This window comes from Canis lupus, chromosome 16 (genome assembly GCF_048164855.1).
Source record: "Canis lupus baileyi chromosome 16, mCanLup2.hap1, whole genome shotgun sequence".
NCBI classification, from domain to species: domain Eukaryota; kingdom Metazoa; phylum Chordata; class Mammalia; order Carnivora; family Canidae; genus Canis; species Canis lupus.
Genome location: NC_132853.1, coordinates 23,192,179 through 23,206,786, shown reverse-complemented (window position 1 = coordinate 23,206,786; position 14,608 = coordinate 23,192,179). Strand labels below are relative to the sequence as shown.

The following is a 14,608-nucleotide window of genomic DNA, read 5'->3' as shown; positions in this document are numbered from 1 at the left end:
TCCAAGGTGTGGGGAAGGGGAGCCACCTCCTCTGTTTCAGAGGGAGACTCAGAGAGGGCGAGTCACTTGCCCAAAGTCATGCAGCACAGCAGGGACTAGAACCCAGGAATACTGGACTGCTCAAGCTCAGGGCAGTCACTGCAGGGCTGCGCTACACCCCACGGGTGGAGGGAGAATCAGGTGGGGAAGTGGAAGGGAGAATCAGATTCCCTCTCACACTGGATCTGGATAAATTCCCTACCGATGGCCCCCTTCCCCAGACTCTGCTCCATCACCACTCTGGGCTACCTGATTTTCTGGTCTACACACTGCAGCTTGGCTACATCAAGGCTGGGTTGGTTGGTTGTCTGCCCCTCTTCTAACAAGGGACCTTCCTATCCTCCCACCACACCAGGGCTCAGGACTCAGCCTCAAGGAGAACTCAGCCCGGGTGGGGGGTGGGGGCACGGACCGCACCATTGCTCACACCCTCCAAGTACCCCAGTAATCCCTCAGGCCACTCCTAGTATCTTCATGGATTTTGTTATTTCTAAATCTGTACAAAACTGACAGTGATCAGCTCCGGTGACGAGAGGTAGAAACCGGCCAGACAGCCAGAGAAAATGGGGTGGAGTGAGTCAGGGTATAGGGCCAACTGGTGTTGGGACAAGAGGGCATCAGATCCTGAGGGCCTCTATCTAGGGGTGGGGATGTGGGCATATCTCCCCTAAGCACAAAGGTCCCCATAATTCTTTACCTGGCTCTGTTCCTCCTCAGATTTATCAGAGAAATCTGAGATTCAAGGCAGGCAGGGTCTGGGGAAGTCAGATTGGAGTGGGATGGGGAGATAAGAGCGTTCGGTAGCACAACCTAACCACCCCTCACCCCAGGGCACCATCTTGCCCACCACCAGCCCCCCAAACCCAACATCCCCTAATCTTGCAGACCACCCAACGCAGGAGGGAATAGAGGGCTGGAATCTGACATCGTGGAAATAAATTCATCCTTTGGGGGATTCCCTCTCCACATTGTGTCAAGAAGAAAAAAAAAGTTTTAACCCAGGGGTGATCTGGCTGTGGGGTGAGGAAGGGGATGAGGGGCACCCGGCAGGGACGGACCATCGAGTTAAGGCTGGAAGGTAGGTTGTTGTGTCTCTGGGGGCTGCTGGGCGGGGAGATCTCCCTGGAAGGGCGAGAGCTCAGCCTTCTCCTGACTGACCTGGGACCTCAACCCTAGGACCCTGATGATGGTCCTTGGGCCACCCACATCTCTCTGCCCTGTGCCGGTGGTGTTGACGGTCCAAAGGCTGGCCTCACAGAGAAGCTGCCAGGATCTGCGATGAGGGGATGAACGAAATGAGAGCCCTGTGGACGGAGCTGGGGGCGGGGGGCGGAGGAGACCGACAGCTGAGGACCAACAGACGCTCGGGCAGACAGACACGGGGACAGACGCAGGGCAACGACAGACACACTCTCTGGAGAAGACGGGCGGGGGGGGGGGGGCGACCAAGGCAGCACCTCCCCGCCCCGCGCTCCCCCCTCCCCCCACCGTCCCTATAGGCCGCGGCGCCCTTCGCCCTTCGGGGCCCTGCGCTAGCTGCAGCCCAAGGGAAGGGCGGCCGGGAAGACCCCGCGGGGAGGGGTGGGGTGGTCCGAGGCTCCCGCTCCTCCGCCCCTCCCCGTCCAGGCGCGTCCTCCCGCCCCGCCCCGCCCCGCCGCGCCCCGCCGCGCCCCGCCGCGCCAGCCCGCGGTCCCGGGGAGCCCCCCTGCCCGGCCGTCACATGATGGCGCAGCGGTTGCGGCGCAGCGCGCCCTGGAAGCGCAGGGCGGCGTGCACGTGCTTGCAGCGGGCGCAGCCGACGCTCTTGAGCAGCTCGCTGAAGAGCAGCAGGATGTGCCAGTTGTACTTGGCCGAGCACTCCACGTAGCCGCACTTCCAGGTCTTGCGCACCAGGTGCGACACGTTCCAGCGCGGGATCACGCGGCCGCGCTGCAGGTCCCGCTTGTTGCCCACGATGATGATGGGCGTCTCCGAGGTGCCGATCACCCTGCGGGCCGGGGTGGGGGGAATCTCAGAACTCCGCAGGCGGGTCTCACCAGCCCTCACTTCAAGAAGGGCAGGCTGTGCCTGGCCGGTGCTGCTCCGGGGCAAGCGCTCAGCCCTCGCGGCACCTGATAGTCTCCGATCAGAACAACTGGTCTGTGGGACCCCTGGGTGGCCCAGTGGTTGAGCGTCTGCCTTCAGCTCTGGGCATGACGCTGGGGTCCTGGGATCGAGTCCCACATCAGGGTCCCTGCAGGGAGCCCGCTTCTCCCTCTGCCTGTGTCTCTGCCCCCCTCTCTCTCTCTCTCATGAGTAAACAAACAAAATCTTAAAAACAACAACAACAACACTGGTCTAAAATGTGGTACTGGACAGCCCCGGTGGCGCAGTGAGTGGTTTTGCGCCGCCTGCAGCCCAGGGCATGATCCTGGAGACCCTGGATGAGTCCCACGTCGGGCTCCCTGCATGGAGCCTGCTTCTCCCTCTGCCTGTGTCTCTGCCTCTCTCTCTGTGTCTCTATGAATAAATAAATAAAATCTTAAAAAAATAAAATGTGGTACTATTATTATCCCCATTTTACAGAGGAGGACACTGAGGCTTGCCTGTTAACTGGCTGAAAGTGATGTGGATGAGTGGCCCTGAGCCTGTGCTCCTAACCACTGCACTAGACTAGCCACCCCATGGTAAGGATCCCAAAGTAGGTTATTAGAAATGGGGAGAGTAACATGGTGTGCATGTTTGAATATATGTGCAGGAACCAGAGGGTACCTCACCAATGCCCCCCTCCCCAATCTGGTATACTTTCCGTGGGAAGTGGTTAGCCCTGGGGCACCCACTGAGGTGATAACGGGCCATATCCTGGCTCCTCACCTCGTCTCTAGGATCTGTTGGCGGATGGTCTTGACGTACTCAAAGCTGTCAAAGCAGCAGATGTCGTAGACCAGGATATAGGCGTGGACGCTCCGGAGTCCCCTGCAACAGGCGTCTGCCCACTCCTGCAATACCCCCAGCCAGTGCCAAGGTCAGAGCCATCCTGAGGGCTCCCCTTGCCCCCAGCCACCTCCAGCGGGAGACTGACACCTGCCCCCGCACCCCAAGCCTCCTACACCCACCCCCCTCCCCAGGAGGCCTGGCCCAGAGCTGAAAGGAGGAGCTCAGTGCTGCCGCTCCTGCACCTCCCAGCCAGGCTAGGGCGGATCACGCTGCCTGACCTTCAGAGCCAATGCACTCACTGTCCTGTGCACCTCTGGAGCAGAGATCTGCCTTGTCCCATTTTATTACTCAAACCATTTATTCATTCATCTGACCACTGGGACCTTTGTTCAAATGCAGTTATAAATGCCTGCCTCTAAGAGCCAAAGCCCTCTGACCTAGTTGTTGAATCTGCTGACATCCTCTGTCTTCAAGTTTAAATGCTTCCTCCTCCTCCAAGAAGCCTTCCTGCAAGCAGGGGACAACTCCTTTCCTCTCCTGTGTTCTAAGAGCCCTTGGGCTATACCTTGGTTAGAGTTGTTTTCATCCCCAGGTCCCTGGTTCTGTTGTGAGCTCCTGGGAGGGTCAGAGCCAGGCCTTCCTCATGTTTACATACCTCCTTCTCCCCACTCAGTGCCTCCCTACTGTGTTGGCCTTTAGCAGGCTCTTTAACTGCGCTACCCAGGCTAGTCTTGAACCTCACTTGTTCCGTGCGGGATCATTGCAACATCTGCCTGTGACACTGCCCTTAAATTGCCACCCAAATTGCCCCTTCTGTTTTTTCCACACTGCCCTCAGGGTTGAGAAGGAGAAGGCCAGAGAAAAAGATTGCAACTGGATGCATAGTGGGGGCCGGTGTGGAACAGGGCTCAAGGGCAGCTCCAGGGAGAAAGGGCTTCCTGAATGCTTATGGCAAATTCTCAGGGAAAGGCTGAGTGTACTAAAGAGAAGGTTTCTTAAGAGATTAATTAGCTGATTAACCTTCCAGCAGCTGGCAAACGCAAGAGCAGTTGAAGGCAGCTGGTGTGTTGAAAGAAGGGGTCTCTGAAGTTGGGGATGGTGGAGGTTTCCAAGGACAGAGGGAACCAGGGTCTTCTCCCCTGAGGACCTGAGGCAAAAAACACGGAGGAGCTGCTGCCAGCTTACGAGCTGCACTGGGGCAGGGGCCAGGCTTGGAGGACCACAGCTGCTTCTCCACCTCAGTGCAGGAATAAAGGAGGAAAGACTCCAGTGGCAGCGGTGGTCAGGCTGGCTCCAGAAAAGCACTTCCCAACTGAAAGACTTAGAAGCTACCGCAGTGGATTTCCCCGGGGAGATGATGTGGCATCTTTTCTTCGTGCTGAGTTTTAACTTTGGTGCAGGGGAAAGATGCTGGGGGCAAATTTAAAATTTTCGGGAACCAGGGGCTGGCTTCTCAGCCCAGGGAGGACTACACTCCACCAGATGCGGTGCCCTCTGGGAGCCTGGGACCCCTTTGTGCACAGAGCTCCTCCCCCCACCCACACAAGGAGCAGAGATCAGCAGGGAGTGGGAGGGATGGGGAGAGAGGCACAGAGGCTCCCCAAGTCTTCCAGCTCTCTGCTGGGGAGAGGGGACAGCTGCCAGCCCTTGAGGGCGACAGCCCCACCTTCCCCCCAACATGCTGCCTCCTCCAGGGGACCTCCAGGCTGCCTTCCCTCCCACTGCTCTCTGGAGGCTCCTAAGAGGGAGAGGAGAAAGGTTCCTGATTGTTGGGATTGTGCCTTCACCCCTGATTGAAGGGAAGGAGCAAGAAAGCTCAGCTTGCCTTCTAGCTAGCTCCGTGCAGAGTTCCAGACTGCAAGAAACCACCTTGGGGCTGTGTCAAGACAGAGAAGGAGCCGTGGAAACTGAGTCCAGTTCTGAGGACATGGGGGAGTGGAGGGAGGCTCAGCAACCTGGGGGCCAACCCTGCATTTGTTGCTTGTTTCTCTAAGCCCAGCTTCCTCTGACAGGAGATGAGCTGTAGAGGGAGCAGCAGAGGCTCAGACCACCCTCCCAGGCTGCATCTCAGCTGGCATTGGGAGGAGTGTTTTTCTCTTTTCAGACAGTGGCCACTGAGATTCTTAGCTTTTATATTTGATCTTTGGGGATGCAGGGTCCTGTCTCAATATGTCTCTGCTCAAAGTCCAGGAGTGAAGTCCTGGACGTCCAGGAGAGTCTAACACTCAGGATCAATCAGGAAGTAAAAGGGCAACAACCCAACAGAAAGATGGACAAAGGCATTAATAGTTGTGAGAAAAAGAAATGCATAAGCCCTTAAACCTATGAAAAGATGCTCAGCTGCAGTCATAATCAGAGAGGCGAACCAAAACTACACTGAGGATACCATCTCTTATCTATCAGATTGTCAAAACTCCAAAAGTTGGACAATAGTTTCTGATGGAAAGGCTTTAGGGAAATAAGAACTCACGTCTGGTCCTTGAGACAACACAAAACATGCAACTTCCTAGAAAGGGAGGGAAATCTCCCCTTCCAAATCCAGCCGCATTCATCCTTTGACCTAGCAATGCCATTTCTGGGGCTAGATTTTACAGATACGCCTCCCTGTGTGCAGAGAGACTATGGACAAGGCTATCGGTGTGCCGTGGCTCAAGACAGCAAAAGTCTGGAAACAATCCACTTGTTCAACAAGAGGGGACTCCATGGAACATCTCTCCAGTGGGTACAGCATAGCCATGCTACTGACAATCAAATACTAACCCTCAGGGAAGGTCTCCGGGTCATAATCTAAAGCAAAAAGACCAGGTGTAGAACAATTATTTTTCTTCTGTAAGAAAGGGAGTGGAATAAGAACACATTTTCTTATTTGTCTAAAGAAACTGGAAGTGTGGGAGCACCTGGGTGGCTCAGTGGTTGAGCCTTCAGCTCAGGTCATGATCCCGGGGTCCTGGGATCAAGTTCCTTATTGGGCTCCCTGTAGGGAGCCTGCTTCTCCCTCTGCCTATGCCTCTCTCTCTGTGTCTCTCATGAAGAAAAAGAAAGAAAGAAAGGAAAGAAAGGAAAGAAAAGAAAAGAAAGAAAGGAAAGAAAGAAAGAGAAAAGAAAGAGAAGAGAAGAGAAGAAAAGAAAAGAAAAAAGAAAAGAAAAGAAAAGAAAAAAAAAAAAAGAAAAGAAAGAAAAGAAAAGAAAAAAAAAAGAAAAGAGGGCAGCCCTGGTGGCACAGCGGTTTAGCGCCGCCTGCAGCCAAGGGCGTGATCCTGGAGACCCTGGGTCGAGTCCCACGTCTGGCTCTCTGCGTGGAGCCTGCTTCTCCCTCTGCCTGTGTCTCTGCCTCTCTCTCTCTCTGCATCTCTATGAATAAATAAATAAAATCTTAAAAAAAAAAGAAAGAAAGAAAAGAAAGAGAGAGAGAGAAAGGAAGGAAGAAAAGAAAAGAAAGAAAGACAAATAAATTGGAAGTGTGAATAAAAAACCATGAGGATGGCCATAGAGTGTGGGGGCAAGAATCAGGGTGAAGAGGGCAGGGGCAGGACTGGGATTTTTCTGGGTAACCTTTTACAGTTTGGATCTTTTTTTTTTTTTAAACAAAGGTTTTGGATCTTTAAACTGTGTCTTACCTATTCTAAAATTAAAATTAAATTAAAATTGGGGCAGCCCGGGTGGCTCAGCGGTTTAGCGCCGCCTTCAGCCCAGGGCGTGATCCTGGAGGCCCGGGATGGAGTCCCAAGTCGGGCTCCCTGCATGGAGCCTGCCTCTCCCTCTGCCTGTGTCTCTGCTTCTCTCTTTCATGTCTCTCATGAATAAATAAAATCTTAAAAAAAATAAAATAATAAAATTAAATCTACAACAAAATGTGAAAAAATAAGCAAAGATCAATGTGCAAGACTAGGATGAGATGTGCATATCCATTTGGGCTGCTGTTCAAGTCTCCTGTGGAGGAGAACCACAGGCCTGGCTCTGGACACACTGCCCTCTGACCTCGCTGTTGCCAAGGGGCAGATGTGTGGATCAGGCTTTTGTCTTTGGTGTTGATCTCCCATACCTGGGATGGGACAGACAAGTATCCCAAGACTTGGGCCACGGTCATCCTGCCTAGAGTTTCTAAGACAGTGCTGAGCCTGAGCCCCTGCACCAGACACTGATGGATCTGTGGTCACAACTGGCCACGCTATGGTCCCCATCTGTCCTTCCAGAGAAACCTCTGAACACCTGGTTAGGGGCTTCCTTAGGTGAGCAACTGTGTCTTAGAGTCGAGCCTCTGCTGGCACCCCATCCCCTGCCAGGCCAGAGGTAGAGGGGAGGAGGAGCTGGTCCCTATAGGCTGGGGGAAGGAGCACCACAAGCCATGGCACTGGGGGCATCCGAATCCAATCCCTGCAGGAAGGGTGCCCAGTGGGCTAGTCCTGAGGTCAAGGGGCAGAGCATCACTTAAAGAAAGGCCTTTGGACAAAAGACTGATTGGGGCCTCCAGTCTCTGAGAACACACCTTTCTCCGGCCCTGGCTTTTTCTTCTGCTGTCCCTTCTACAGACGCCATGGGTGTGACCGTGAGTTAGCTCCTTGAGAGCCACCTGCACATCTGTTTTGCGCGCCATTCCATCCTGGTCCCACCCACCACACATTGAATGCTCATTAAATATGTGTTGAATAAAGCAGCACACAAACAATGGCTCTGAGCAGAGTGGCCCATGGTGTGGCACGGAGCCCTTGGAGCCCTGGGATGGGGACAGCGCCGGAGCCCAGAAAGGGTGGGAGTCCAGCTTCTCCCCCACGCCTCCGCTCCCCTCCCCGGCCGGCCCTCCAGTGGGCCCTCCTACCTGCAGCGTGTTGACAGGGAAGGTGCTGATGGGCGGGAAGTCGAGGATCTGGAGGTCGTGCACGTGGCCGTTCATGACGACAGCAGGCAGGTAGAGGCGTCGGGCGGTGGTGGGCACGCAGGCCTCGCTGAACTCGTTGTACAGGAACTGGCGCACGATGGCACTTTTGCCCACGCCTCGAGCCCCCAGCACGGCCACCCGGTAGGTGGAGACCATGCCTCCCGCCCCGCTCCGCCACCGCGTCCTCGCCGCTGCCTGGGGCTCCCCTGGGCTGCATATTCCAGGGGCTGGGGGCTCAGCCACCGTCAGGACCCACCATTGCTGCCCCTGCTTGCCCTGGGCCCTCTGCGGCCTCCACCTGGACTGTGGAGACAAGAGGTGGGCTTGGTGGGCCTGCTTTTCTCTGGATCTGTCCTATACCCACCTTGGGGACTTGGGTGAAGCTGTCACTACCCCCTTGGCATGTCTTGCTTTCCCAGGACACCCAGCTCCAGCTGTCCAGAGTCCCTCCATCCTCCCTTCTCCTTTCCTTCCCCTCTCCCCCTTCGCCCCCGCAAAGTGGGAATCGCTCTTTCTTGTATTATGGCCTGACTTTTGGTCAGGTCTGACCCCCACCCCCCAGCCAAGGCAGGCTGCAGAGTGGGAAGCACACTAGATTTGTTCCAACCCAAGCTTTCACACAGAGCCCTAGGCGGGGGCGGAGGAGCCAAGTCCAGTGTGTCTCAAAGGAGGCACTCCCAGCATTTTGAGGAGAGAGTTCTTTATCTGGCAGGATATTTTACATCCCTGCTGCCAGGAGGTACCTGCCAGCAGCAGAGTCTGGTCACTACTACGATGACCAAAAACACCTCGTTTCCAAATACCCCCCTCCCCCCCGGGTTGAGAACCCTGGACCAGATGACCACTTTGGCTCTGAAGCATACCATTTGTTCAGCACCCAATGTTAGCATTCCCACGTGGTTATCCACAGTCAATACAGTATCCCTCAAGGATAGTAGGTATTTCCACTCGAGAGAAGACTCGGGAGGGACACGGCTGGCAAGAGCAGCGACTCCCACAACATTGCAGTACCTCTGACCCCCAAGTGTAGTGATTCGAGCTGGTGACTGCCTCCAGGCCAAGGGCTGTGTCTCATCACCTGACCTCAGAGGGCCTGGCACACAGCAGGTGCCCAGGAAAGGGCTGCCACAGGGTTGGACTTTGCTGCGGGTCCATCACCTCCTTGTTCGCTCAGTTTGAGTGACTCTAGAGTTTAGGTATAAGCCCCAGCTATGATGATTTCTAGCTGTGGTCAGTGGGCCCACCACCTGCCCAATCTGAGCTATGCTCTGCATATATAAGGTGGGTAATTAACCCCTATTTCTGAGATAATCCAAGAAAACCTCCTGACCACTGCCTTCTCCTTTTGTTGGGGATGGTGACCAGGGAGGCTAGTACATGCCTGAGACTTCCTGTCCAAGGACTGTTCGCAGGAGGGTGACAACAGTGCCTACTACATGGGCCCAGGGCAGATGGGTTTGCTGGATTCAGACAGGGCCACGCTTTTGTGTGTGTCTTCTCTTTGGATGCATGTTCTTTCCATATGTGCACAGTTCACAGCTGAATGGCCTTCAGTCTGGCCTGGTTCAGAAAATCCAATCCATGGGGTAGGTGTACATACAGCACAGTAAAACCCAGGGCAGGGTCTGAGATGAGACCCACCAAGGTCGGATTCCCAGCTCTGCCACCTAAAGTGTGGCCTTAGGCAAGACATTTTATAGGGTGTTGTAACGCCATCAAAGAGATGTCATGAGAGTATAGCCCAGTGCCCACAACAGTAGGTGTTCAATTAACAGTGGCCACTGTTAGGTACAGGGGTCCTTTGTCTATCCAAGGTCTTGTAAAATTTCAATGGGACTCCTAGCAATCCCAGGATGGGTCTTATCCACTGTTGCTCACGTACATGTAGTGTGGTATGTATGCGTGTGTATATGAGACAGAGAAAGAGAGAGAGAGAGAGAGAGAGAGACTCTTCTCCCTGTTTTATTGAAGGTAAAACCGAAACCCAAAATCAGAGACTGAGGGAAGTGGAGACCACAGAGCCAGCTGAGCTATCAACTAAGACTAGGACCCTGGTTTCCTTTCTGCCCACGTGGTGTCCTTTCCCCAACAGGTGTTTATCCACTTCTATGGGCTTCCCACTGGGGTAAAGACTGTTCCCTCCTCCCCATAAATTCCTGCAGGCCCCAGCCCCCTCGGGCATCCCTGGACACTGGCAGCTTGGCGGGGAGCCTCAGCTGGGTTAATTACATAACCAGCACAAGCAGGTGGAGAGGAAGAGAGGGCAAGGAATGCAAGAAGAGCCCCCCACGTCTCTCTGGGTGTGTCAGCTTAGAGGTATCTAGGATGTGTCTGTCCTACCTGCAGATTCTCCTGGACGCCACACTCCCTGCGCAGAAATCAACCCTTTCTGAGAATAGGTGGGAAATAAACGGGGCATAGCCCTAGAGCCAGGGAGGAGATGCAAGGGAGGCCACGGAGCTGGGGCCAGCCGCCTGGAACTCACCAGGCCCGAGCGTGGCCCTGAGCCTGACTCGGAGGTGATCCTGCCCCCTGCCTCTTCTCAGGCAGAGATCCCGGGTCTAAGCGCCTATTACCCCGGCGTCCCGAGCTGGGTGTGGACTGAAGGGGGCTGTCCCAAGAATGGAGAATCGGGGCCCAGCCCCCTGGCTCCCTCCCGGAGGCCTGCGCTCCGCAGTGAGTCTGCAGACAGCGCCCGGCCACAGACCGGGGCACACTGGGGCCCAAGCCTCCTCCTCGTCCCCTCCCTCCGGCCTGGACACGCTGAGTCCTGCCCCAGACTGGCGGCCCCGGCTCTGCGGTCCCACGGGCCGAGTCACACGTCTGCCCGCTGTCTGTCCCCGCACGTCCGTGTGGGAGTGGGCGGGCGGGGGCGTCGGAGGACGCTGGGCTCCCCACGACCTGATTGGTGGGAGTCTGGGGGATGCCCGAGCCCCGCCGCTCTCCGCCTCCAGCTCCTTGCAGGCCCCCCCCCAGCTCCCGCCCTCACGTGGCCGCCCCGCGCCGCCTCCCCGCCGGCCCGCGGGCCCCTCCGCCCTCCGCGCCCCCGCCCCCCGCCCCGCGCCCCGGCCCGGCCCCGCCCGCCGCCCCTCCTCCCGCCGCTTACCCGGGGCCGTCCTAGCTGCCCCCGGCCCGGGCCGGCCGGCCTGCGGGGCCGCGCTCCCCCCGGGCTCCGGCGCTGCCCCCCGGCTCCCCGGCCCGGGGGGAGGGGGGTGGGGGCGCCCCCGGCCGCCCGGCCGGCGCAGGGTCAGCGGCGGGCGCGCAGGGCAGGTGCGGGCGCCGAGGGGGCAGGAAGCCTCCAGCGCAGCTCTCGCTCCGGAGCGCGCCGCCCGCTCGCGCCGGCAGGAGGGAGGCGGCGGGGAGCGCGGGGCGGGCGGCGGGGCGCGCGGGGCCGGCGGCGGGGCGGGGCGGGGCGGGGCGGGGCGGGCTGGCGTTCCGCGGGGTCCCTGAGCCCGACACGTTCGCTCGCGCGCCCCCGGACGAAATCTTCCGAACCTGAGCCTCGACTTGCTCCCCCTCCCGACTCACCCCGACAGACTTTTAGCTCCCCCAGGAGGGGCGGGGGGAGGCACCGGGGAGGCCCTGGAGCCTTTTGCTCCACTCGGGTTCCTTCCCCCGCGCCCTGCCGCCCACCGCGTCCCGCCCAGCTTCCCTCGCCAGAAGTCCCTCGGAGCGCGCGGCCCGGCGGGCGCCCTGCGAGCCCCGCGCCCGGCCCCCTGCGTCCCGCCTGGCCGCCGCCGCGCGCCTGGAGCACGGAGCGCAGCGTGGCCGCTCCCGCCCTTCGCCGCCGCCGGGCCAGAAGCGCAGAGCAGGCCCGCCGCAGCGCACGGCTCCCCCCGCCCACCAGCGACCTCCACCCGCCTAGCCCGACCCGGAGGTTCGCGGGCGTAAGCACCTGTGTCTCTATTCCAGAACCAGCGGCTCCAGCGGCGTTCACCGTGGATAGCTAGCATTTAGCGAGTGTGTACAACGTGCCGGACACCGCGCCCCAAGCTTGGCCTGCGACCTCAGATTTAATCTTCACAATTCTACGAGGCTGATTATAGATGAGATAGTGGAGGCTGGAAGGGCCCAGTTACTGGTCTTAGGGCAAAATTTGGAATACAAAGATGGGATCCCTACTTGGGCGGCCCTCCCAGCCCAAGGGGGAGAAGCAGACCCAGCAGCACCAATCCTGTGTAGCTGAAAAGCCAAGGTTCTGGGGGGGCGGGGGGGCTGAGGGAGGGGCCCAGCTAGTTAGAGGAGTGGGAGGCCTCAGGGGAGGCAACTCTGAAAGGAGGAAGTTGTGAAAGTAGTGGATTTGGGGCTTTGGGTGTGAGGGAGGTTGCTGCAGGTGAGAGAAGGTGGGAGCAGGTACAGGGGTTTGGGAAGGGAGTCCACCGGGGGTGGGGGGATGCTCCTGAGAGGAGGCAGGGAGGGGCATTGAAGTGAGGTCTCAAAGTCCGGGGTTGCTGTTTAAGGAGTTTGGACCTAGCCTCTGTGCTGGATCAGAAGGCAGTGAAGGGTTTTGAAGCAGGGCAGCAAAGTGGCCAGAGTTGCTGTTTAGTTACCTGCAGGACAGGGAGAAGGAAGGGGAAGCTCAGAGCACTCTTCCGAGTTTCTTACCCCTGGGACCCAGCATTCTCCACTATGACTTTCTATTACTTTCTAGACTTTCTATTACTCGTGGGCTCAGGATTCCTCACAGAGCCAGTTTCCTCCTCCCTTTGGGCTCTGGCATTTTGGGCATGTTCCCAATTGTTCCTCCTCCCTCTCCCATCAAGACAGAAAGCGTAGTGGTTATGAGCCTGGGCCTCAGAATGGGACAGATCTGGATTTAAATCCCGGCCCTACTACTTACTACGTGACCGTGACTGAAGGCACATGACTTGAACTATCCTAACTCTATTACCTTATTTGTAAAGTGGAGATGTGATCAGGTGTCCTCAAGGGCATAAAGGAGTTACAGGTGTACAGAGTTCTTATGGCGCTGCCTGACTGTAGGAAGTCTCAATGTGTGGCCTTAATTTTTTCGTGTCTTTTTAAAAGACATAGTCATTCATACGGGAGGTTGGACACCAACTCGGGAAAGCGTTTCCATTTATTCTAGGGGGGCTCCTAGGGCATCGGGGTGGGGTATGAGAAGGAACAGGGCAGCGGCTAGAAGCAAATACAGGGCTGAGAAGGATATGGCCTCCTCCCAGAAGAATTTGCAGGGAGAAATTGGAGTTTATGGACCCTTGTGGGGTCAACAACAGGGTCACTGAGAGCTTTTCCTAACTTGACTAAATTGTCCAGGGCACCGTCCATCCTCCATTCTGTCTCAAAATCATTAATGCTTACTCTGCCCAAGGATCTCAGACTTTATGTCTACTCCCCTGGCCATCACCCTACATTGTTCTACTTCAGCCCAAAGTGGACTAGAAGTACAAATTGTGCAATATTCACACTCATACCTTGGTGCCAGGCTTCCCAAAAGCTTCTCCTGCTAGGAGAACACAAAGCCATAGGTTAATTATGGGATTTCTTCTTTGCCTTCAGTGGTAGGTCATTTAAAACATTATTTTTATATAAAAAACAAGCAGCCACAGTATTAACATAAAATGCAAAATATGCCTGCATTTAACATTCGGCTAAGTCATTTTGCTTTTTTTTTTTGAGTCACTTTGGGCTAGAACTTACACCAAAGAGGCCTGCTCACTCTATCATTACAATTACTTTGGTGAAAAAGTTTGAGAGGCCCTGTCTTTAGGTCTGTGCCCTGTCTTAAGCCTCACGTGGCTCTGGCTCAGCTGGGGATGCCTGAGGTACAAGCGGAGACTCTGGGAGAGCACATGTGTAGGTCTACTTGCAGCATCTGAGGCCCAGACACCCAAGTGGGTCAGAAGAAACAAAGACCATGTGCTCCACCCCTGCATCCCATCACAGCTTGAAAACCCCACTGAGCTTTCAGAGGCTGTAGGACCAGATTTTGGAGCCTAAGATCGGAAGTGGAGAGTGAATGAACCGATGGAGGGAAAGCCAGAGGCTGGATGTGAACATCCTCCTCTAATACCTATATGGTGGGAGATGCTGCTGAGCAGTTCTCTGGGTCCCAGAGTGCTGGGGCAGTCCTGTTTCAAAGCAATACTTCAGGAGACTAAGTACATTTGGATCCAATCAACCCCCAAATCAGCCTTCCCCTTGTTGGCAGCATCAAGAATGGCAGGGCAAAACCTAAATGAGAAACTGAGATGGCAAGTTTGCAGCCAACTCGGAAACTTTTCAAGAAACATCCTTGTTGCTAATAACATGTCTGGGGGCTGGCTGGGATTCTAGGATTAGTGCTCAGGAGATAGAAACGGGTAACAACGGGGGAGGTGTGATCTTTCCAAAGTGCCACACCAGGTATTAAAATAAACAGGCTCTTGCCTCCTGGAGCTGGGGGTGGCAGGGAAAAGAAATCTGGGTCCAAGCAAAATCAGAAAAAGCATCAATGCATGAGGTGGGAGTAGAAAAGCTCAAACCCGGGAGTCCTCAACTGTTTTCAGGCTTCAGAAACAACGTACCTGAGATTTCAGTATTTCCTAGTTGCCATTCTGGGGCTGAGAAGGATGGTGCAAGGGAAGGTCAAAGTCTGTGGGCCAGCGTGCTCTGCTTTTAGTTCTACAGACTTGTAACTTGGGGGGCCTAGCAGGTCAGGCCATTGGCCTGGTGGAGGGCGGGGAGGGCCTGTTACAGAACTTTCAGTAGAACTAAAAGGGAAATCTGTAGGTCTTGGGGTAAGGACATGCACAGGGAGTCAAAAGATGTGAGTGG

The 14,608-nt window shown here is 56.1% G+C and overlaps 1 protein-coding gene across 3 annotated transcripts; it reads right to left on the bottom strand.

Annotated features, from left to right (window-relative positions):
• Positions 1 to 1,708: 1,708 nt before the first annotated feature.
• On the bottom strand, positions 1,709 to 10,738 carry RASL10B (RAS like family 10 member B). Of its 3 annotated transcripts, none has more exons than XM_072779556.1 (5): positions 8,695 to 10,738; positions 7,772 to 8,134; positions 3,976 to 4,102; positions 2,893 to 3,017; positions 2,013 to 2,026 (listed from the first exon to the last, which is right to left on the bottom strand). In XM_072779556.1, the coding sequence occupies exons 1-4, from the start codon at positions 8,719 to 8,721 to the stop codon at positions 2,941 to 2,943; spliced, it is 594 nt and encodes a 197-aa protein (XP_072635657.1). In that variant the 5' UTR covers positions 8,722 to 10,738; the 3' UTR covers positions 2,013 to 2,026; positions 2,893 to 2,940. The 3 variants fall into 3 exon arrangements, with proteins under 3 accessions (XP_072635654.1, XP_072635657.1, XP_072635656.1); XM_072779555.1 differs by lacking the exon at positions 2,013 to 2,026 and adding an exon at positions 2,036 to 2,538; XM_072779553.1 differs by lacking the exons at positions 3,976 to 4,102; positions 8,695 to 10,738 and having other exon boundaries at positions 1,709 to 2,026.
• Between the last annotated feature and the right edge of the window lie 3,870 nt (positions 10,739 to 14,608).

Excerpts from the sequence above, each read along its gene's own strand:
- RASL10B (XM_072779553.1), bottom strand. The coding sequence starts at position 7,987 with ATGGTCTCCACCTACCGGGTGGCCGTGCTGGGGGCTCGAGGCGTGGGC. Across the intron at positions 3,018-7,771 it reads TCCCTGTCAACACGCTGCAG|GAGTGGGCAGACGCCTGTTG; the intron begins GTAGGAGGGCCC and ends GGGGTATTGCAG. Across the intron at positions 2,027-2,892 it reads CAACAGATCCTAGAGACGAG|GGTGATCGGCACCTCGGAGA; the intron begins GTGAGGAGCCAG and ends CCCGGCCCGCAG.